The 23,486-nt window shown below is 41.4% G+C and overlaps 1 protein-coding gene across 1 annotated transcript in view; it reads left to right on the top strand.

The window, feature by feature from the left end:
* The first annotated feature begins 11,843 nt into the window (after positions 1-11,843).
* The window catches only part of ahr2 (aryl hydrocarbon receptor 2), a 156,571-nt gene continuing 144,928 nt past the window's right edge, over positions 11,844-23,486 (top strand). The window contains exon 1 of the mRNA XM_015359237.2: positions 11,844-12,257. Within this exon, the coding sequence (XP_015214723.2) occupies positions 12,199-12,257 (59 nt within the window). The 5' untranslated portion in view covers positions 11,844-12,198. The remainder of the gene's footprint in view (positions 12,258-23,486) is intronic.

Here is a 23,486-nt window from a genome sequence, read left to right as displayed (position 1 = left end):
GGACCATCTCGCCTGCCGGGGATTCAGTCTTTTAGCAGACTGGATATAAGACAAATTCTTATGATCGGTTATAATCACAAATGGGTGTTGTGCCCCCTGCAACCAATGTAACCATTCCTCCAAGGCCAACTTGATGGCCAGCATTTCCCAGTTGCCCACGTCGTAGTTAATTAAGGCAGGGGAGAGTTTTCTGGAAAAAAAAGCACAGGGGTGAAGTACAGTATGTGCTTCTCACCGTGGCATTGGGACAGTACTGCTCCAACCCCACAAGCTGAAGCTTCAACCTCCACTACAAAGGGAAGAGAGGGATTTGGGTGTTGAAGCAATGGTGTGGTAGTGAACAGGTGTTTAAGTTTAAAAATGCCTGGTCAGCCTCAGAATTCCACCTACCGAGGTTCAGTCCTTTAGGGGTGAGAGCTGTGATGGGGGCCACAACAGAACTGAAACTCCTGATAAACTGCTTGTAGAAGTTCGAAAAGCCCAAGAAACACTGTATTTGTGTCACGACCACCAGCCAGCGGAGATCAACACGTAAGCGAGCCAATCAGCACCAGCAGCAGATTACTACTAACAAGCGCCGCCGCACGAGTTAACACACCTGCAATTGCTCTACCGTGTGGCATGCCGGGTTATTTATACCATTCGCACCTGATTCCCGTTGCTCGGTATTGGGTTCTCTTCTTGTTGCTCAGCCTAGCGTTCTCACCCCTCTTTTGCCTTCCTGGAATTCTGCCTGCACCTTTTGCCTTCGGACTTCGGATCTCGTCTCGCCCTTTGGATTGTTTGCTATCATTGCCTGTTTTGGATTTGACCCTGAAGCTCTCCTTTCGACTACGATTCTGTCTCACGTTTTGGATTGTTCGCCACCAGTGCCTTTACCGGATTTCGACTTACCTTCGCCTTCGGACTACGGCTCAGCTCCTGGATTTGCTCGGTACGTTTACTTACCTCCCTGCGACTCCTGCATCTGCATCGGATCCTTTTCACCTCTACAGAGCATCGTTACAGAATACCGAGCCCGATTATGGATCCCGCAGACGCACAGACCCTTCGTTCCCTTCTCCCGCAGCAATCCCAGACCATCGCCCAGCTTCAATCTTCTCTCCAACTGCTCACTAACCAAGTCGCCTGGCTTTTTTCTTCCCCTGTTTCGCCGGCTCCCGCACAGATTCCTACAACGCCTTTTTTACAAACACCTGCTCCAACCACTGCGGCCCCGCCCACCACTCCCTCAACTTTACCATTTGTTCTCCCGGAGAAGTATGACGGCAATCCTGCAGGCTGCAGGGGCTTTATTGCCCAGTGCTCCCTGGCTTTTCAGCTGCAGCCTGAGCGTTTTTCTACTTCTCGACAGAGGATCGGATTCGCACTTTCCTTGCTCACAGGCAAAGCATTGGATTGGGCTGCAGTATTGCTTGCTAGAGGAGAGCAGCTGTTCTCTGATTTTCAGCTTTTCGCTGACCGTCTCCAGGCGCGTTTTTCTCAAAGCAACCCGGATTTGACTTGCCTTCGGCTTTCCTCTCTTCGCCAGGGCGACAGACCACTGCAAGATTATGTGGCTGAATTCCAAGCCCTCGCCACGGAGTCTGCCTGGAACCCGGAAGCTTTGGTTTGCCTCTTCGCTAAGGGTCTCTCGGAGGATCTAAAGGACCACCTGGTGCTCATGTCCTTACCAACCTGGTCTCTAGAGGCGGCTATCGCTGCGGTAGTTGAATTGGACACTCGCATTCGGCTGCGGAGAGCGGAGAGACACCCAGGAAGCAGACCTGTGCGGACCATGGGTCCTCCCCTCGTGGCGCCCACCCTGCCACATGCACCCCTGTCCTTGGAGGAAAAGGAAAGGCGCCGTCAGGAGGGGCTGTGTCTGTACTGCTCTGCGTCGGGTCACCTGCTCGCTACTTGTCCTTTGAGACCCCCACATCCACCTCGAGCTCCCCCACTGCCTACTGTTAGTGTCAGTAGTGCTGTTTTTTCACAATCCTCTTCAGGGCCTTTATTCCCAGCTGAGATTTCCTGGATGGACACGCACCTTCCCCTTTCGGTTTTGGTGGATTCAGGGGCAGCTGGGAATTTTATGGATGCCTCTTTTGCTAAGAAGTGGGATATTCCTCTTGCTCCGCTTTCACCCCCTATCTGCATTCAAACGTTGGATGGGTCACCGATCGCTCCTGGACGTATTTCCTGGCAGACCATTCCCCTATCCCTTACTGTTGGTGCCACTCACGTGGAGGACATTTCACTCCTTCTCCTGGACTCCCCTGCTTACCCTGTGATCCTGGGCCTTCCCTGGCTCAAAAAGCATGATCCCCACATCTCCTGGGCCAAGAATGAGATCATTGCCTGGAGCCAGGCCTGTCGTGACAACTGTTGTCGTCCTCCACTCAAGGTTGCTGCTTCAGTAAACCTCTTGGAAGAACACTCTATTATTCCCCCCCAATATGCACATTTTAAGCAAGCCTTTGACAAACAGAAAGCTCTATCGCTCCCCCCTCACCGCACCTATGACTGTGCAATAGATTTGCTTCCAGGAGCACTCCCACCCAAAGGACGGATCTACCCGCTCACTCAGACGGAGAATGAAGCCCTGCAGGATTATATCAAGGAGGCCCTGAATTCTGGTTTTATTCGTCCCTCCTCGTCCCCAGCCTGTGCTGGGTTCTTCTTCATAGGGAAGAAGGACGGCTCCTTGAGGCCGTGTATTGATTACAGAGGCCTGAACTCCATTACAGTCAAACATCCCTACCCCTTGCCTTTAATCCCAGCCGCTCTGGAGTCCCTACGTGGAGCCTCCATTTTCTCAAAACTAGATCTACGAGGGGCTTATAATTTAATCAGGATCCGTGAAGGGGATGAGTGGAAGACAGCCTTTATGACCACGCACGGCCACTATGAATATCAGGTGATGCCTTTTGGACTCGCTAATGCCCCGGCAGTCTTCCAATCCTTCATAAATGACATCTTCAGGGACATTATTGGAAAATTTGTCTTGGTATACTTGGATGACATCCTCATTTTTTTCACCGACCCTCAGGAACATGTCCATCACGTCCAGGAGGTCTTGTCCAGACTCATCGACAACCAGCTCTACGCCAAGCTTGAGAAATGCATTTTTCATGCTTCTAAGATTCACTTTCTGGGCTACATTATTTCTCCTCTTGGAGTCGAGATGGACTCAGCCAAGGTGGCAGCTATCAATGATTGGCCTGTGCCACGTAATTTGAAGCAAATCCAACGCTTTCTAGGTTTTGCCAACTTCTACAGGCGATTCATCCGGAACTTTAGCTCCGTGGTGGCGCCCATTACGGCTCTGACCCGCAACCGTCCTAGTCGGGGTAAATGGAATCCGGAGGCTAACCAGGCATTCCTGCGCTTGAAACGTCTCTTCAGCTCCGCTCCTCTCCTACGGCATCCGGATCCCTCCCGGCCTTTCATTGTTGAAGTTGACGCCTCTGCCCATGGGGTTGGTGCAGTCCTCTCCCAGCGCCTCGAAGAGGATCGCCTCCCTCATCCATGTGCTTTCTTTTCCAAGAAGCTCTCTCCTGCTGAGGTTAACTATGATGTGGGCAATCGGGAACTCCTAGCTATCAAGCTGGCCCTCGAGGAATGGAGACACTGGCTGGAGGGGGCTCAGCACCCCTTTGTCATTATTACGGACCATAAGAACCTGTCCTATATTCAATCTGCCAAGCGCCTCAACTCGCGTCAGGCCCGTTGGTCACTTTTCTTTTCTCGTTTCAATTTTGTCATCACTTACACTCCTGGCTCGAAGAATGGGAGGGCTGATGCACTCTCTCGGCTCCATGACCCCCCAGACCTGGACGACACACCTGAACCAATCATCTCTCCTAACAGAATCGTGGCAGCGATTCATTGCTCCATTGAAGATCAGGTCAGGCGTGCCCTCAATGGAACTACAGTTCCTCTGTGCTGCCCCCCGGATAAGCTTTTCGTTCCGAACAACTTACGTTCTGCGGTTTTGCAGTGGGGACATGATTCCCGGTTTGCCGGCCACCCGGGATGCAGACGCACTCTGGACCTCCTCACCAGGGACTTTTGGTGGCCTTCCATGCGATCTGATGCAGCAGAGTACGTCCGGGCTTGCCCGGTCTGTGCCAGGAGCAAGACTCCGCGCTCTAGGAAGGCTGGCCTCCTTCACCCCCTTCCAATCCCACACCGCCCTTGGTCCCACATAGCTGTTGACTTCATTACGGACCTTCCTAACAGTCAGGGTCATACGGTAAACATGGTGGTCTCCGATCGTTTTTCCAAAGCAGCCCATTTTGTCCCCCTCCCAGCATTGCCCACAGCCCAGGAAATGGCATCTTTGTTTGTACAACAGGTCTTTAGGATACATGGTTTGCCTGATGACGTTGTCTCGGACAGGGGACCGCAATTTATCTCGGCCTTTTGGAAGGCTTTCTGTCAAACTCTAGGGACTCATGTATCTTTGACTTCTGGTTATCATCCTGAAGCCAATGGTCAGGTGGAAAGGACCAATCAAAGCCTCCTGACCTTTTTGAGAGCCTTCACCTCTAGCTCACAGGATGATTGGTCATCACTACTTCCCTGGGCAGAATATGCCCACAATTCTCTTACCTCCTCCTCCACAGGTCTCTCTCCCTTCCTTTGTTCTTTAGGTTATCAGCCCACTCTCATCCCTGTCACACCTCCACTCACGGCAGTGCCGTCCGTGCAACAATATATTGCCAAACTGCGAAGGACCTGGAAAATGGCGAGGACAGCTCTTATTAAGTCAACCCAGCGCCACGCCAAATTCGCCAACCGACACCGCAGACCAGCCCCTCGTTTTCGGAAAGGACAGTTTGTTTGGTTATCTACACGGAACCTACCTATACATCAGCCTTCCAAAAAGCTTGGGCCTAGATATATTGGTCCCTTCCGGATTCGTTCCCGGATCACCCCGGTTACCTTCCGTCTTGCTCTCCCCCCTACCCTCAGAATCCACCCCTCATTTCATGTCTCCCTCCTGAAACCTGTTTACCGCTCGCCCCTTGCGGCTCCCCAACATCGCCCGCCACCTCCTCGTCGCATTCAGGGGCGCCCGGCTTATACGGTCCACAAGATCATTGACTCCAGATGGAACCGCGGTACCCTGCAGTATTTTGTCGACTGGGAAGGTTTTGGTGCCGAGGAGAGATCTTGGGTTCCAGAGAAGGATATTTTGGACCCTACACTAATCAGTGACTTTCACAGGGACTATCCTAATCGGCCGTCTCGGGCGTCGGGAGCCGCCCGTGAAGGGGGGGGGTACTGTCACGACCACCAGCCAGCGGAGATCAACACGTAAGCGAGCCAATCAGCACCGGCAGCGGATTACTACTAACAAGCGCCGCCGCACGAGTTAACACACCTGCAATTGCTCTACCGTGCGGCACGCCGGGTTATTTATACCATTCGCACCTGATTCCCGTTGCTCGGTATTGGGTTCTCTTCTTGTTGCTCAGCCTAGCGTTCTCACCCCTCTTTTGCCTTCCTGGAATTCTGCCTGCACCTTTTGCCTTCGGACTTCGGATCTCGTCTCGCCCTTTGGATTGTTTGCTATCATTGCCTGTTTTGGATTTGACCCTGAAGCTCTCCTTTCTACTACGATTCTGTCTCACGTTTTGGATTGTTCGCCACCAGTGCCTTTACCGGATTTCGACTTACCTTCGCCTTCGGACTACGGCTCAGCTCCTGGATTTGCTCGGTACGTTTACTTACCTCCCTGCGACTCCTGCATCTGCATCGGATCCTTTTCACCTCTACAGAGCATCGTTACAATTTGCTTCAGGTTGTGTGGGGTGGGCCAGTCTCAAATGGCAGAGGTCTTAGACTGATCCATCTCTATCCCAAGGGGGGAGATAATGTAACCAAGGAATTGAGTTTTGGTGACATGAAAAGTGCACTTTTCAAGTTTGGCATAGAGCTTATTTTTAATGAGGCAGGAAAGGACTTCCCAGACATGAGCAGTATGATCTTTGGGGTTGTCGGAGAATATAAGTATATCATCCAGGTACACTAGAACATATTTATGGATAATATCCCTGAATATGTCATTCATAAAGGCTTGAAACACAGATGGAGCATAAACGAGGCTGAAGGGCATAACTAGGTACTCATAATGACCATGTGTTGTCATAAAGGTAGTTTTCCATTCATTCCCATCACAAATCTGTATAAGGTTATAAGCCCCCCTGAGATTCAACTTAAAGATAGATGCACTTCGCAATGCTTCCAGGGCAGTTGGTATGAGAGACAAGGGGTAGCGATTCTTCACAGTGATGTTATTTAGTCTTCTGTAGTCAATACAGGGTCTTAAAGAACCGTCTTTCTTTTCAACAAAGAAAAATCTGGCACATGCTGGTGACGTAGATTTGCGAAAAAATGTGGTTTTAAGGGATTCCCGGATGTAATCCTCAAAAGCCACTGACTCTGTATGAGTCAGGGAATACACACGCGCCTTGGGTGGTAAGGTGCCCAGAAGTAAATCAGTGGCGCAGTCGCGGTGTGGCGGAAGTATCTGTGCTTTTTGTTGACAAAAAGCCTGGTGTAAATCAGCATAGTACAGTGGAATGGAAGTTGCAAGCTCCAGAGCTCCAAGGTGAGTCAGAGGTGAACAGTCCTGAGTGGCTGGGCGGGTCTGGAGGGGGAGAACCACCCCATATGTGTTCATTCTGTTTTCGTAGCGTGGATACAGATGTTAAGTTCCATGACTTGAGAAATAGCTGTCTCCAGTGAATGGGAGCTAAGGGGAATCAGAACCAAATGATCTTTCAACTCAGTAGAGAAACCCTTACGGGACTGGGAGAGCAGGACTTCGGTGTTCCAGCCAGAGGCCACCGCCAGTATTTGGAATTTGGTGACTTATTCCTGTACAGGTCTTTCCCCCTGCTGTAAGGAAGAGAGACGTAGGTTAATTAGTTTGGAGCTGGAATGGTCAAAGGTTGCTCTGAGTTTCTCGATAAAGAGCTGAAAATCAGAGACCTCATGGCCATTCCTGGCCAGTAAAACAGAAACCCAATCCAGAGCTCTGTCAGAAAGGAGAACAAAAATAAAAACAATACAGACCCTGTGGGGAAGTGTTCTAGGTAAATGTATGAAATTATTATATTTTATTTTTAATTATTTATGCATATGATCATAGTACCTATATTGTTCTCTCATCTGTGTTTTCCTTATACTATCTTGATTACTGGAAAATCATTTTAGTTTATGCTTCATACATTTGGTTTCTACAGCAACACAGCAGATGCTTTCTTGATGTACAGCATAGTGTTACACATCCACCTCTTCCAGCGTTCATCAATGTTCTTCAGAATCCACCTACAGTTCATCTGTGGGTTCTTTCCATATGCTAACACTTGCCAATCTCATTCAGTTGTAATATGTCATTTTGGGACAGATTTGTATCCATGCTTATAAAAAGGCTTCCAGTGGCTTAGAAAGCTGAGGCTTTCTCCGGTATACACTACCTAGTCCTCAAGAGTGTTTGCAGATTAACATTTTTTGTTAGTTTTCCAAACTCATACATCAGAAAGACTACAGAAACCAAAATTATCCTGCAGATAGGATCACACCTTCCCCCTTCTCCTAATAACAGACTGCTTTTCTTCTAGATTTTCTCCATTCATTGAAGGTTTCATTTCACACCTCTCTACACCTATTCTGATTTCACACCTCTTGATTGGCCTCTCTTTCTGTCCCCCTGCTCCCGCCTCTCGCTCCTCCTCTCTCCCAGCCTTTGTTCTCCAGCTACATTACCTTTGCTTACTGCCTTGTCTTTCTCACACCTGAAGAAGGCTCCACGGCCGAAATGTTGTGTTTTCGTTCTTCTTCTTTTTTCAGCATGGAATAAACCTATTACTTGTTCTTTTGCAGCCTACGCATGCTGACACAGCTACCCACCTGAACTACTACATTGTCCACGCAGCCAATGTTGGTTTTCTTTTATAGCACATCAGTCATTTATTTTCTTTTCTCTTTGTCCCATTTTGTGCCTATTTATTCACTTTTTCTTAATTGGTTGTTAAATTATGATCTCATGTTTACTTCATATTCCTTTTCACAACTTTATTTCATCCCACCGAAGGACCAAAACAGACACTTAATAATGAAAGTATTGTCAATCGATTGTTTTTAAATCGACTTGTGATGCTTTTTGCTAATTGACTTCAGGTTAACAAAGAAGTACTCACTCATAAAATGACCGATTAAGAGGGGTTTTGAGAAACGCACGAAAAAGTAGCATGTACGTACATCGTAAAGTTTCTCGTTAGTCTCTAAGATTAATCATTTTTGGGAAACTCACCCCAGTTCAGTGATAAGAAAATTAGAAAGAGGAGTTTCAACTATAGAGGTTAAACCATAAACTGTTCAATATTTAAATCTAAACATTTATACTGTTTTAATATAGCAAAAAACGTTGAATGTAATACACATATTGCTATTTTATTCTGAATTCACCACCTTTAAACTTTCATAATTCATCTGTCATTGCATTTTAAATTACACCAAAGACTTAGGAACCCTTAGACATCAGCATAGACATATTATATCAGCTTTGCCACAATTAAAGCGATGTTGAACATTGTTTTAAACACTTTTTTGACTAGCAGAATTCCATTATCACAATAGGATTGATTAAATGAGCTTGATTAGTTGACTTCTAAATTTGGGCAGCTAAGGTTAATGGACTGATGGACTGTTTTGAAACAATGGACTGGGAGATACTCCGTGAGCTTTATGTTGATAATATTGATGGTCTTACCCACTGCATCACTGACTACATAAACTTCTGTGTTGACAGTGCAGTGCCTACCAGGAAAGTGTGCTGCTTCTCCAATAATAAACCCTGGGTCGCCAGATCTGAAAGCTGTCCTAAATAGGAAAAAAGAGGGCTTTTCGGGCAGGTGACAAGGAGGAGCTGAGGTGAGTGCGGAAAGAGCTGAAAGTGAGAGGGAGAGCAAGGTGGCTTATGGGAGGAAAATAAAGGACAGGCTGATGGAGAATAATGTGATAGAAGTGTGGAACAGCATGAGGAAGATCTCCAGATACAAACTGTCCGGCGGCCAACAGAGTGAGGGAGGCCTGGAGAGGGCCAATGAGCTAAATCGTTTCTTTAACAGATTTGATACAGGGTCCACTGCCCATTCACCTCACAGGCCTTCACCCCAGACACCCTCTTCATGTCCTCAGTCACCCCATCATAAGATCCCTCCTACTCCTACTCCATCTTCCCCTGCCATCCTCGGCCTATCCATCACAACTGACCAGATCAGAAGGGAGTTGAGGAGACTCCGTGCAGGGAAAGCAGCGGGTCCTGACAGTGTCGGCTCTAGCGTGCTAAAGATCTGCGCGGACCAACTGGGTGGAGTGCTGCAGTTCTGAGCCTGATTAGAAAGGATTCTGGTGCTCTGGAAGACATCTTAATCTTGCCGGGTGCCAGTACCCAAAAGGGGGCACCCTAAAGTCTTGGATGACTACAGACCAGTAGCACTGACATCACACTTAATGAAAACTATGGAAGGGCTTGTACTGGACCACTTCAGAACCCTGGTGAGTACAGCACTGGACCCGCTGCAGTTCGCCTACTGGTCTCACTTGGGAGTGGAGGATGCAGTCATCTATCTTCTACACAGAGGTAACTCTCACCTGGAGAAGACAGGGTGCATTTTGAGAGTTATGTTCTTTGATTTCTCCAGTGCTTTTAACACCATCAATCCCCCATTACTGAGAGATAAGCTAAGGGCGGTGCAGGTGGACACTACCCTGGTGTCCTGGATTATAGACTATCTGACGTGCAGGCCACAGTATGTACAGCTACAGAGCTGTGTCCGAACAGGTAATTAGCAGTACTGGGGCTCCACAGGGGACTGTCCTTGCTCCATTCCTGTTCACTTTTTACACCCCTGACTCAGGTACAACTCTGAGGCATGTCATCTGCAGAAGTTTTCGGATGACTCTGCAATTGTGGGGTGTATTAGTGAGGGGAGGAAGGAGGAATATAGGAGCTTGATTACCAGCTTTGTGGAGTGGTGTCATCTTAACCATCTCCAGCTAAACACCAGCAAGACTAAAGAAATGGTCATGGACTTTTGAAGGAATAAGTCTCCGCTGAACCCTGTTTCCATCCAAGGTGAGGACATAGAGGGGGTGCAGTCCTACAAGTACTTAGTGGTAAACCTGGATGATAAGGGGTGGTCTGTTAACACTGACGCCCTGTTCAAGAAAGGTCAAAGCCGACTCTTATTTTCTTAGGAGGCTCATGTCCTTTGGTGTGTGTGTAACACTGCTACACATTTTTTTAAGAGTCAGTGGTGGCAGTAGCCATGTTCTACGCTGTTGTGTGCTGGGGCAACAGCATCATGACAAGAGATATGCTCAATAAACTCATCAAGAAGGCTGGCTCTGTGTTGGGGCTGAGCCTTGACCCCCTGGAGGTGGTGGCGGAGAGGAGAATGCTGACCAAGCTCACGGCCATCATGAACCTCCTCTCATCCACTACATGGGACTGTTATTAGGCAGCGGAGCACTTTTAGCAACAGACTGCTCCAGCTACGGTGTTCAAGGGAACGTTTCCACAGGTCCTTCCTCCAGCGGCTGTCATGGTGTGTAACACTGCCTTAGGCTAGGACTTGTTAGCCCTTCATCTGGTCATCTATAGACAGCATGTTGCACTATTGTACTTTTTGGACACTCAATCGGTATATACTGTACACCTATGCACATTTTGCACATATTTTATTGCTTCACAGTGACTATGAGCATATTTTGCACACGCCTTACTATATTTATTTTATGTTTATCCCGTATTGCTGTACTTATTTAAATTTTTAGTCTATTCTGATGTCTGTTTTTGCTTGTCTTGTCCCAGCAGCCATATCACTCTGCAACTCAGAACTGGCAACCCCTCCAGCAGGTCTGAAGCTAAGCAGGTGTGAGCCTGGTCAGTACCTAGATGGGAGACCTCCTGGGAAACACTAAGGTTGCTGCTGAAAGAGGTGTTAGTGAGGCCAGCAGGGGGCACTCACCCTGCGGTCCATTTTGGTCCTAATGCCCCAGTATAGTGACGGGGACACTATACTGTAAACAAGCGCCGTCCTTCGGATGAGATGTAAAACTGAGGTCCTGACTCTCTGTGGTCATTAAAAATCCAAGGGTGTTTCTCGAAAAGAGTAGGGATGTAACCCCGGCGTCCTGGCCAAATTTCCCATTGGCCCTTACCAATCATGGTCTCCTAATAATCCCCATCTATGAATTGGCCTCATTACTCTGCTCTCCTCCCCACTGATAGCTGATGTGTGGTGAGCGTTCTGGCGCACTATGGCTGCCGTCGCATCATCCAGGTGGATGCTGCACATTGGTGGCGGTGGTGGAAGGGAGTCCCCATTACCTGTAAAGCGCTTTGAGTGGAGTGTCCAGAAAAGCGCTATATAAGTGTAAGCAATTATTATTATTTTCTAGGGCTGGGCTGCTGTAACACCTCACTTTCCCTTAGGGATCAATAAAGTCTTATCTATCTAAATGGGTAATATGGGTTATTCGTTTAATCTTTACCATTTTTCTATTGTTATACTAGTCTTCCATAAAGCTTATGCTAAATTTATGTATGGCAGTCTGACCAGTATTACCAATACTAGTGGTTGAAAATGCAACCGAAGTTTCGTGCTCAAAAACTATGCAGTTCTGGTTAGCATTTGGTCCACCTTAAGAAAGCACTTCTACGTACATAATTTCCTGAACTCAATTTTCACCAATAGCAAAGACACATTCTTACTTGCTGCTAGTTCCCGACTGTTACAGTTGTCAGGATTGGTTCGAACAAAGTGAAAACAGCTCTGAAAGATCTTAAGTACAGATTGTTTGGGGGCAGTAGAGAGTGACAGCTTAAAAAAAATAGAAAGGAAGAAGGAAAATTTGTTCTGATCACGCCATTACAATCCGCTCTGGAACAGGAAACTTTCCAAAACCTTTCACCCTTTCAGCAGTTCTGGATTTCTTCTTGGATCGAATGTGCTTATTTACTACTGCTTGGATTTGTCATTTATATTTGAGGTGGATCTGCATGTCGACTAGCACATTCTCTTTGGGGATTTTACTTATCAGTGCATTTGATCGTTTTTCTTCGAAAAGTGCGTGCAAACAAGACAAGAAAGCTTTTTGGATACATTTTCCATACCTTAACAGGACGAACGCAGCATGTTGGCTAATGTAGGCATCTATGCTGCCAAGAAACGGAAGAAGCCCGTGCAGAAAATGTAAGATATTACTGCCAAAGCTTATTATATTTAAATTTTGTTTTTTAGTTACATGTTTATCTAAAGAAATAATTTATTAATTCACTCCAGTCTTTGGTTATTTAAAGACGTATGATCTTTCAAGTAATTCTTCAGAGTAAAGAAAAATGTTTTCTAACTTAAGCTTTAGAACAATGAAAACCAGAATGCTAGAGTAGTTTTAAAGGAATTTAATAGGAATAATAGTGTACTTTTTAGTTTTTATGTAGCTGTAAGAGTTGTTGTTTTCACAAAGCTATAGCCTGTTTATTTAACTGTAAAATGTTGGGTACAGTAAATTGTAGTTAAAGTACCGTATTTAGGCAGTGACAAAGATCCCTGCATGTACAGTATATATCATTAGAATATGTGATGTATATATCCCCAATGATTATGAAATCATGGTAATATACGTAATAAATGTACAAAACAAGTTTCAGTGTTTACAATGCAAATAGTTAATTTGATCAAATGTTACTTTTGTTTTTTATGCTATATTTCTCTTGTGAGAACTATTATATTTACTACTGCTGTTTAAGAACACTTCTAAATTATGTATAAAGTTAGTAACGTTTTTATGCGTGATTATATATTCGATGCGTAATTTTTGGTTTGTGCATTGAATGTGAGCAACTTCGCGCATGTGGAGCGTATTTTTCTGTGCTTCACTTTCTCTAAGGGTTACCTTAAGAGCCTGCATTGGTGTGTAGTTTTGGTTTGGCATGGAAATAGTACTCTTGCATTAATCATAGTCAAGTTGAGAGTTGGCGGTGCTCTCACGCGATGCTTACATGAGGGAGGGGGAAGAGGAGGGACTGCTGGCTCGAAGCGTGTTATTGTAATCTGATATATGGTTTCTTCTCATTACGAGAACAAACTTTTTTGTCCTTTTTTTAATTAACATCTCTATTTAAGTCACGCAAACAAGTTGCACAATTGCGGTGGTAAACGTAATACAGTTAAATGCCTTTTTTTCTGCTTTATCTGTATGTTATGCTGTATTTTGAGTAGCGATTACACGCAAAGATGCATCATGCCTTTCGGAAAGTCCATTTAGAACGTTACTTTATTCGTTTCACAGCGATGTTCTAATAGTGGAATTTACATATAAGAGGTGGAACTGGACTATAGAATCAGAATTTATACATATAATGTAGTAACTTTCGGGGGTTACGTTCTTGGTCTCGGCTATTCCCATTAGAATTTTTTTCGGAGGTTAATGCTAGTACAGGTGAACCTCATGTATTGTGTCGGAGAGGGAGGTGAAATTCCTAGTTCATGTATTTAAATATCCCCACACCATCACCAATCCCCACACATGTGACTGCGAATACTTGAAGTGTTTTATTAGTAACCTGATGACAATACTTTGACTAACAATCAGATCATTACATACATATCTAGCTAACTCGTTACAAACGTGTAATTTTCAAATATTTAAAATGTGCTTTTTATCCACAAAGTCGTTATATGTCATTTATATAATTAAAATCTAAACTTTGGTTTTGTATACTTCTCGGTTGCCAACACCAGATGTAAGGGTTGCTTTCCCAAGATGTCACGTACTGAACTGTATTTGCGTTGCATGTGTATTAGATGCGAGTTACGTTATTTATTTATCTAACAGAAAGTCGATAACAGATTTTCAATAACGATGTAAATAAACACTTGGCCCAGTGGTTCGTTATTGCTATCACGCAGCGTTGGGTCCCTGGGTTCTATTCCGTACCTAGGGTGCTACTTGCATGGAGTTGGTATGTTTTCCCGTGTCCATGTGGGATTGTCCGGGTGCTCTGTTTTCCTACCACAGACCAAAACATACTGGTAGGTTAACTGGATTCTGAGAAAATTGGCCATGGTTTGAATGTGAGAGTCTCTGTGTGTCTGTGTGCCTTGGGCTGGACTGCTGTCTCGGCCACTTACTGTAGCTTGCGCCCTGCCTCGATCTCGTTGCTTGATGATGGCTCTGGTTCACCTGTGACCCTGAATTGGAAGAAACGGTTAGAAAACGGATATATTGATATACCTAGGTCTAAATATTTAACACTCGTTTTTATTCAGTATTTTTTACAATCATGTCCTTTTTAAAAGTGATTTGAAATTCTACAGTTGCAGAGAATCGGAGAGTTAAGTTTAATATGAGGGATTATTATTAGGGAGTATTAATTGGGAGGAGGGTGCGATGAATTGTAGAGCCACTATTGGCTAATGGGTGACTATCTGATAATGTCTATGGTACAATATAGATGTGGTTTGGTGTGTATTTTCAGTGTAAAATCAGGCATCCAAGACTTTAAGACTTGCATTTTCTTAACTATTTTCCATAGCTTGTTCTTAAACTGCAGTTGCAGCTTGGAGTGTTGGATTCCTTTATAATCCACTTAATTTACAGACTGTAAAAATACGGAGGTGTATTCACTGTAAAGACTGGTTTATTTTTGCTTATTTAGTTTTGTCAATGCCCATTTGTCTTTTGAAACTAGTAAAAACGAAGTACTTTAAATTTTCAATCAGAAAGCCCCAGAGTTGTTGAACCAAAAAGTAACCAAAAGCTACCAGATGAAAAAAATGTTTTATGGGATATTAAAAGTTATGCTTTCAACTGTTCAGGAATTAAGGCAAAATTCTGAGGGCCATTGTAATGGTTAATTATGTCTTAATACTAGGCACCCCAATTTTGTGATCGCTTTGAAACGTATTTGCATTAATATGTTTTGAATTATGTTTAACCAGTATGTATACAAAGAAAATATGGCCCATTTTGAACTATTCTTACTATACTTTCCTATTCATGATTTTGTAAGGAGAAGTTGACATGAAAAGTCTTTTAGAACTGAAAAAAAGTTAATGACTTGCATTGTTTGATATAGTTGAAAGTTTATTGCCAGTTATTTTTTATACATACAGTAGTATGTCTATGTTGCATTTACCAAATAAACTCAGCCAAGACTATAAGTACCTCCCTACATTTTAAACTAGCCCCATCAACTGTCAACATTGTACTTCCCTCACCATTAAAGAAAATTAAGTCACACATTTTAAATAAAATCTTTGGCACTAAAATTCACTTATTTGCCTCATCATTGCCTCTGTGTATTTGGTCTAATAATGCACTATGAGAAAAATATCTTTGCAGGTTTTCTGGTAGTTCAGAGAGAATATTTAGACTGAAAGTAAGTCCACAAAAGAATACTGATGGTCACTTGCACCTCAGTTACTGATGGTCGCAGACTATTTGATGTTAAAGCAAGTTGTAGTAATTCGGTACTGTTTAGGGTCACCTTTTGGCATTATACAGAGGATTACTGTCCATGGTAACATTGAATTAAGATGTCAACAATGTAGTAGTACTGCATCAAATAGCTCAGGTCTGAGTCATCTCATGATTATATTTTTCTATGGCAACCAGTTCTGATGATGCTTTATTGTAGGTTAAAACATGTGACTGATTGATTTTTTTGTTGAATAAAGGCATCTAGAGGTGTCTAGGGAGTCTAGTAATGGTGAGTAATAGAGTCTGAAGACCTAGCAAAATCACATAGTGACATAGTAATGTTTCTGCAGGCAATATTTTGTGAGTCCATTTTCCTTGTTTTTCACTGAGCCATGGCATCATTGCAATAGGATTAAATCTGTGATATTTTTGCTTTTGTGTCTAAATATCACCTAGGCACTTGCAGTCTTGCAAGCACACATTCATTACAACAATGAATTTTCAGTTGTCATTTTATATTTCACACCTGAAGAAGTCTCCACAGCCAAACCGTTGTTTCTTTTCTTCTCTTTTCAGCATGGAATAAACTTTTACTGTTCCTTTGCTGCCTAAGCAAGCTGATGTAGCTACATACTTGAACTATTTTATATTTCATGTGACATATTTTAAAGAGGCAGCACTACATGAAAAAATATAAGAAAGGTTACAAATACGAGAAGGCTGTTTGGTCACAAAAAAGTATTCAGTTTTTTTTCTTGCTTTAAGTTGATTGATCTACTTATCCTTATGGAACCAGCATACAGCATCAACAAAATAATTGGGCAGCAAGTTTCAGACTAGCACAGCCCTTTCTATAAAAACACACCTCCTGTTGTCAGTTTTAAATGCACTTTCCCATTGTTTTCATTTGCATCTTCTGGTTCGTGTTTCAGTGTTGACTCTGAACAAGTACAATATACTTCCTCAGAGTCTACTCTGTTCAAAATAGTGTAATAATAAGAAATCCTTTGGGTTGACCTTGTAAATTACTTTTAGGATTTGAATTAGGTCCCTTGTCATCTTTTCTGTTTAAGACTTAGTTCAAAGATACAAATCTTTTAGCATGTCAGAGTACATTCCTTTAAATTGGAAATTATATCTGGTTGTTTTTCTCTAGACAGATTCAGGACATAATGTGATGATCAGAATTGTACAAAATATTGTAAATGGGGACTTATCTACTCTCTGTACTTATCTACACTCTCTTTTATCGAATCAATCTAAATTTCCTGCCTAAATAAACCTTATAAAACACCTCATATGCTATGTTAGGACTAGCAAACCAGCAAAATGGACCATATGGAACCTTTTTGTCTTTAAAACCTTTTGTTATGTATTACCAAGTAATACAAAAGCAGTACATGCTTCTTCAACATTTTCTAAGGATATTTTGTTTATATTGTTCTCGAACAAAGTCGTTTGCATACATTTAAATTTAGGGCAGATGTACTGTATTATATAGTAGCCTTACAAAAATATGTTTGCACTTATTATCTTTCTCACTTATTGAAGAATACTAATTCTCTGTAAGTCTCTTTTAACACTCTAGATATTGTAAGGCTCAGAGTTGAAAATATAATCCTGGATTGATTATACCAAAGTTTCCTAAAATGTAATTCTATTCTACTTCTTCCAGAATGGCCTAAAAAAGTTTCATTGCAAAGATCAAAAATGTAAAATGCTATTTTAATATGGGTTCAATTAATCAAAATTGCCATATTTCTAGTTTGCACTTGAGAAGAGGCATCAGTAAAAGTTGTTCATTGAATTCAATTGAATTTTCAATCCTTTTGACAACTCACTACAATGCAGCTAGGCTCAGACTCCATAGGGAAAATGTATTTCTTATTTTTTTGTAAACACTTAAGTACAGTTCCACAAAGACTGTTAAATGTGCAGGTCACTGTGTTTCAGGAGGTCACAGAAAGGATGAGTTTGGAAAGATTAGCTATTGACCTTAAGAGTTCAAAATTTAATTTACTATCTGGAAAAAGAACAGTTAATTGTAATTTGTTTGCATGGATACTTTTCCAATACAAAATTAACCTACATCCTCATGTTTGATACTTCTTTGTTGTTTTTTTTTTAATAGATTCAATACTGTAGAAAACTGTAATGCAGTAAAAGGGACACAATTTCCCATTATAGCTTAAATAACTATGGACATTACAGTAAAATTCTTGTTCGGTGGCTGATCCGTGTTGTTCTGATTTTTTCTAAACCATGCAATGTGAAAGCAGGTTTTAATTAATTCCCATACCAGTTACAAATGTATTCTGTAGCAATGTACATTTATAGCCCACAAGATTTTTCTGTAAATACTAGCTGAGAATTTACATTGTGTTCTGTGGGTAGTTGTACATAAGTGTGGTCTGCAATTAGTTGAGCACGGAGAGGTCAGGCATACCTTTGTACAGTATGTTTGGTAGTGTACAGTCTTTATAAAAAAGTGCTTAGCATTTTCATAAAAGCATTGTTTCCTCAGTGTTTTGGAAATATTGACCATGCATTGTTTATTATCCAACTGCAAAATACAGTGTATGGTTATATTTTAAAGCACTAAAAAATAAACACAGAGTATTATCAGGACCTCTCCTGATGGTTTGAAAGCAGTGTGCTTTGGACATTTTGGACAGCTCTAAGAAGCATGGGTTTTATACTAAATTCACAGAATTAACAGAAATAAAATATAGCTATCAAGTCCAAATTCTGAAACATTAAATTATTTACTTATCCTTGGCTGTATGTTGAGCTTTAATATAGTATTTGTGTCACATTGCATTTTGAAAAGTAATGTGATTTGTTTTCATGTCCTTTATATATCACTTTTTCTGGACACCCCACGCAAAGCGCTCCCCTCCACCACCACCAATGAGCAGCATCTACAGTACCTGGATGATGCGACGGCAGCCATAGTCCGCCACAATGCTCAACACACACCAGCTATTCATGGAGAGTAAAACAGAGTAATGAACCCAATTCATAGATGGGAATTATTAGGAGGCCATCATTAGTAAGGGAGTGATGGGAATAGGAAAGTTGGCCAGGACTCCGGGGTTAAACCCCTACTCTTTTCAAGAAACACCCTGGGATTTTTAATGTTCACAGAGAGTCAGGACCTTGGTTTTACGTCTCATGCGAAGTACGGCGCCTTTCTACAGTGTATTGTCCCCATCACTATATTGGGGCATTATGACCCACATAGTCCACAGGGTGAGCACCCCCTGCTGGCCTCACTAACACCTCTTCCAGCAGCAACCTAAGTTTTTCCCAGGAGGTCTCCTATCCAGGTACTGACCAGGCTCACACCTGCTTAGCTTCAGTGGGTTGTCAGTTGTGAGTTGCAGGACGATATGGCTGATGGCCCTGTAGTTAATATGCTTTTCACTGATGACTGTCTCACAGGTAGCTAAGGCTAATAAAGTCATGCTGATCTTAATGCATGCCTTCCTGATTGGAAAGGACATCAGTAGATCTATGTTGTCTGTTGATCATCCCCCTCTGAGCAGTTTGGTATTTTCTTATTTGCGAGAAGAATTTATAGACGCAGCATTTCATTTTACTGGAGGAAATGGTGTTTAGCTCCAATAGGTCCAGTTAGGGTACTAGCCAGCAGCCATGTCACCCTACAACTTACAATTGGCAACCCACTGAAGCTAAGCAGGTGTGAGCCTGTTCAGTACCTGGCCAAATTTCCCATGCCTCCTAATAATCCCCCTCTATGAATTGGCTAAATTACTTTGTTCTCCTTCTCCCCTCCGACGGCAGGCGGAGCGATGGGCCGGTTGGAGTATTCTCGGTCGCATTTAATGGCAATGTCAGCTCAAAGATTTAGTTCAAACCACCAAATGGAGACGGGCGTGCCTACAAGCATCCTGCTGATGCGGGATTAACTCTAGGATGAGAGAGAGGTCCAGTTAGGGTACTGTCTGCTGCCTACACCAGACCAGATCTGTATTAAAAATTAATTTATATCCTTACTGAAAACTTCTACACATTGATGCTATTACATTTATGTGATATGAGGAAAATAATTAAACTAAATATATTTAATTAACAGTATTGAGTGCTATTAGTCAATTGACTTATAGATCTAGCAGGCTTTATTTTTCCATTGAAATGTTAACACTGAATTTTAAATCTGTTATAAAAATTGACTTTCCCTACGTTCCAGCACATTACATTCCAGCATAAAACAGAATATGGGAAAATTGGTTAATCTATAATATTTGAAGGTGTTTATCAGTATATTTAGTTTATTTTCCAACTTTTTTAGTCAACCAACATACAGATCCAGCCATTCAAAATGAGTGAGGTATGCTGTGGTAAAACACAGTGGGGGTGGTGCAATATAATGCATTTTACCGTATGCAAATTCGATTATGATAATAGTATCCGGAAGCACCTTGTAAGACATTGTACAGTAAAACTGCCAGTTGGAGCTAATAAAGCTTAACGTCTCATGTACAGCATTTGAGCTGTCGCTAGAAAACTCCCAGTTTTGAATCCCGGTCATTGCTGAGGGACAATCTTTTTCCAATTAAGAATTTAAGTTGTATACTTTTTAGACTTTTAATAATTTTAAACTGTGTATTACAGCATGTTAATCATTAAACATTAAAAAAGTCGGTATAGTTTAGAAAAGACAGATTGCTCAGTTGGACAAAAGTACACAACCTTCCATCTTCATCATAAATATTATATGCATCAAAGTCTTTACAGACGATATTACTAATAGTATTAATAATGAATGACCGTGGACATGCTGTAAGCTTAAAGTATTACTGTATTCTTTGTAAACGTCTGCATCAGTTTAACTGTTGCAACACGAAAATACATTTTTTATTTTCATTGACAAAAAGTAACACCACAGCATTTCATTGGTCCGATCACATATTCGTTTCCAATCTTACAAAGTAAGTTTTGAGAATCTCCGATTCACCATGCCTCTCACATGCTCATAAACAACATTAATTTAGGAACATAAACATATTATGTAAACTGTATATGGCTGGTATTTGTTGTTTAAATAAAAAATATACACCAGTATTCCACTTTCTTCCTAAACATTTTAATCAAAGTGCATCAAAGTGTTGCATTCGGTTACATACTGTGGTTATTATGGAAAAATATTTACGTTCTCCTTCTGACTACATTAAGGAAATACATTTTTAAAAAAGTTATAATGTTTTAACCTTTTCTGCGAATACGCTCATTATCGCAGTAAACAAAAGCATACTTTTTATAATTTGATTAATCTGGAATATAATATGGAATCGCATATCTAAAGAAAATAATAACGATATAATTATATTCATATTTAACAAATAAAAAAATATTTGAAAAAAGTCATATATTAATAACAATGATAATTTCAAACTGCTACTACTGTCGTTATTACTGATAAATATTATCAACGCTATTTTGAATTTGTTGGCATTTCTAAATATCACAAAATGTTCAAAGTTAACATCATTGCGAAACAATCATGAAGTTCTCATCCAATCAAAGGTTTGTTTTTTTTTATTTTGAAACCGTGATCTTGACAAACTTATTCAGAGCGCCCTACATTATGAACTTTCTTCGCAAAATTCTTTAAGTTAAACAAATGAAAGATGAAAGGTTATTTTTACAGTTGGCACTCTGAGAAGAGATAAAACACAATGGTTTGGCTGTTTTCACAGGAGACAGCTTGTGAAAACTCCAGCTGAATCCCCAGATTTAAATCCAATAGATGTGGTATGGCATTCCCGACTCAAACAAGTGTTGTACTGTAATATAGACGAGGGTAATGTAATCCCCATTATACAATGTGCTTTTTGCGCAAATCCTGCTAAACTAAAAAATTAGACACAAGAAGAGTATTATTGGACAATGTTGTGAGGCTCTGGTGGAATTTCTCTGTAAACTGAAGAGTTATAGAGGAGACACAATGTGTATCGCCTCTTTTTACACTTTCAAAAAATAAACATTCCAATGTTAATGTGACACAGAAGATACTGTATTATTAATAATGTAGTGCTTTCGGGCTCACGTGGGTATGCACCCTACATCGCTAGGGATAGGATCCAAATCCTCTGTACTGGATAAAGAGATTAAAAATTGATGGAAATAAAGGCACTGTGTGGATGGAAATATACACAGTGTTAGAAACCCACTATGAGATGGCAGCATCTCACTGAGAATAAATTATTTAATAGTGCTGGCTTAAGGAAACACTTTAGTGGTTTCATTAGTGACAAAGGCTATGCTTTCTTAGAAATATGTATTTTATGTGTTCCAAAAAACTGACTTGCTTTAACAAAATATATTTACAAATCCTGTCACCTGGCAATCTACCTGAATGCTCAACTATCGCCTCTTTTTACACTTGTAAAAAATAACATTCCAATGTTAATGCGCCACGGAAGACATTATTAATAATGTAGCACTTTCGGGCTAATTTATTTCTCATAAATCTAATAACTTATTCTACATAAACACAACTTAATTTGTGTTAATTAAACCTGTCTCCCATCCAGGTACTGACCAGGCTTACACCTACTTAGCTTCAATGGGTTGCCAAGATCACGTAGCTGATTCACAGCTGGATACAATTTTATCTTGCAAAAACTCAGATATTTGTCAAACTATCCATCTCAGTATTTATGCATAGTTAAAATATTTCTAATGAAGGTGGAAGGTTGTGTACTTTTGTCCAACTGAGCAATCTTGTTTTTATAAAATATACTGACTTTTTTATGTTTAACATGCTGTAATACAGTTTAAAATGATTAAAAGTCTAAGCAATATACAACTTGAATTCTTATCCCTATTAATATAACTATCAAGTTGTATTTAATAATACAACTGTTTTGTATAGATGGCACTTTTCTAAAATTTATTTAAAAAAATAAAAACGATTACAATCTAATCTTTGTAATTAGTAATTAGTGTAATCCCATTAGGAAGTACAATACACTCCCGCTTAGTTTAACAATGGTATGAAAAAAAATCTAAATGGTGAGAAAGCTATGCTTAAAGTTAATTAAGGGACCTAGAGAAAGATAACGATTTACATTTCATTGTCAGATTTTGAATCAATAAAGGCATTTAATTAATCACGCGTTTGCGATTTTAATCAAAATGGGGTTAGCCACATGTAACCAAATGAAAGACTTTGATCCTTAAAATGGTTAGGAAGAAAGTGGAATACTGGTGTGTATTTTACAATACAAGCCATAATACAGTTTACATAATATGTTTATGTTCCTAAATTAATATCGTTTATGACCTTTAGATGCGTTTTGCTCCTCTTTTTTATGCTCAGCTACTAAAATTTCCCTATAGTTGTAAAATTCCATTACATATTCAATACTAAGCAGATTTAAACATGCACAGTAAAAAGATTAAATGATTAAATCTTTTCTCAAACAACCAATGCACCACGAGTGCCCCTGTCGGTCATTTTGGCTAGCCAATCACATACAACAGTAAAACGCAGTGAGCTGGGCGTAATTGCGTGCGGTACGGGGTTGTATCGTGCATTTTGAATGGCTGCATCTGTATGTGTCTAGTAATGCAAGTTGCCACAAAGAATATGTTTTTGGGGTTAGTGCTACTGTATATTACTGATGTTACTGATTATAATGAGAAACTACTCTTTGAGAGTTGTAGGTAAATGACTTACAAAAAGTTAACAATAGAGTCATTGCTCTGAAAGCAGATAGCAATCGTCCTGAAGGAGAGAGCTTGGCATATGATATTACCTCCGTACTCCTATTATCAGCCACAGTGTCAGTTTACAACACTGTAACTTGGAAATGATGTAACACAGTTTCTTTTGCAACAAAAAACAAAAGCTTATTATGAAACCACTTACTACAATGAGATGGTGAGAGGGTTATTATTGGCTTTGAGGCAAGGGATTAATATTAGTTTCATATCCAGCAATAGAGAAGATTATGAATACTTTACAT

Source organism: Lepisosteus oculatus, chromosome 12, assembly GCF_040954835.1.
Source record: "Lepisosteus oculatus isolate fLepOcu1 chromosome 12, fLepOcu1.hap2, whole genome shotgun sequence".
NCBI classification, from domain to species: Eukaryota; Metazoa; Chordata; class Actinopteri; order Semionotiformes; family Lepisosteidae; genus Lepisosteus; species Lepisosteus oculatus.
This window is presented reverse-complemented; position numbering and strand designations above follow the sequence as displayed.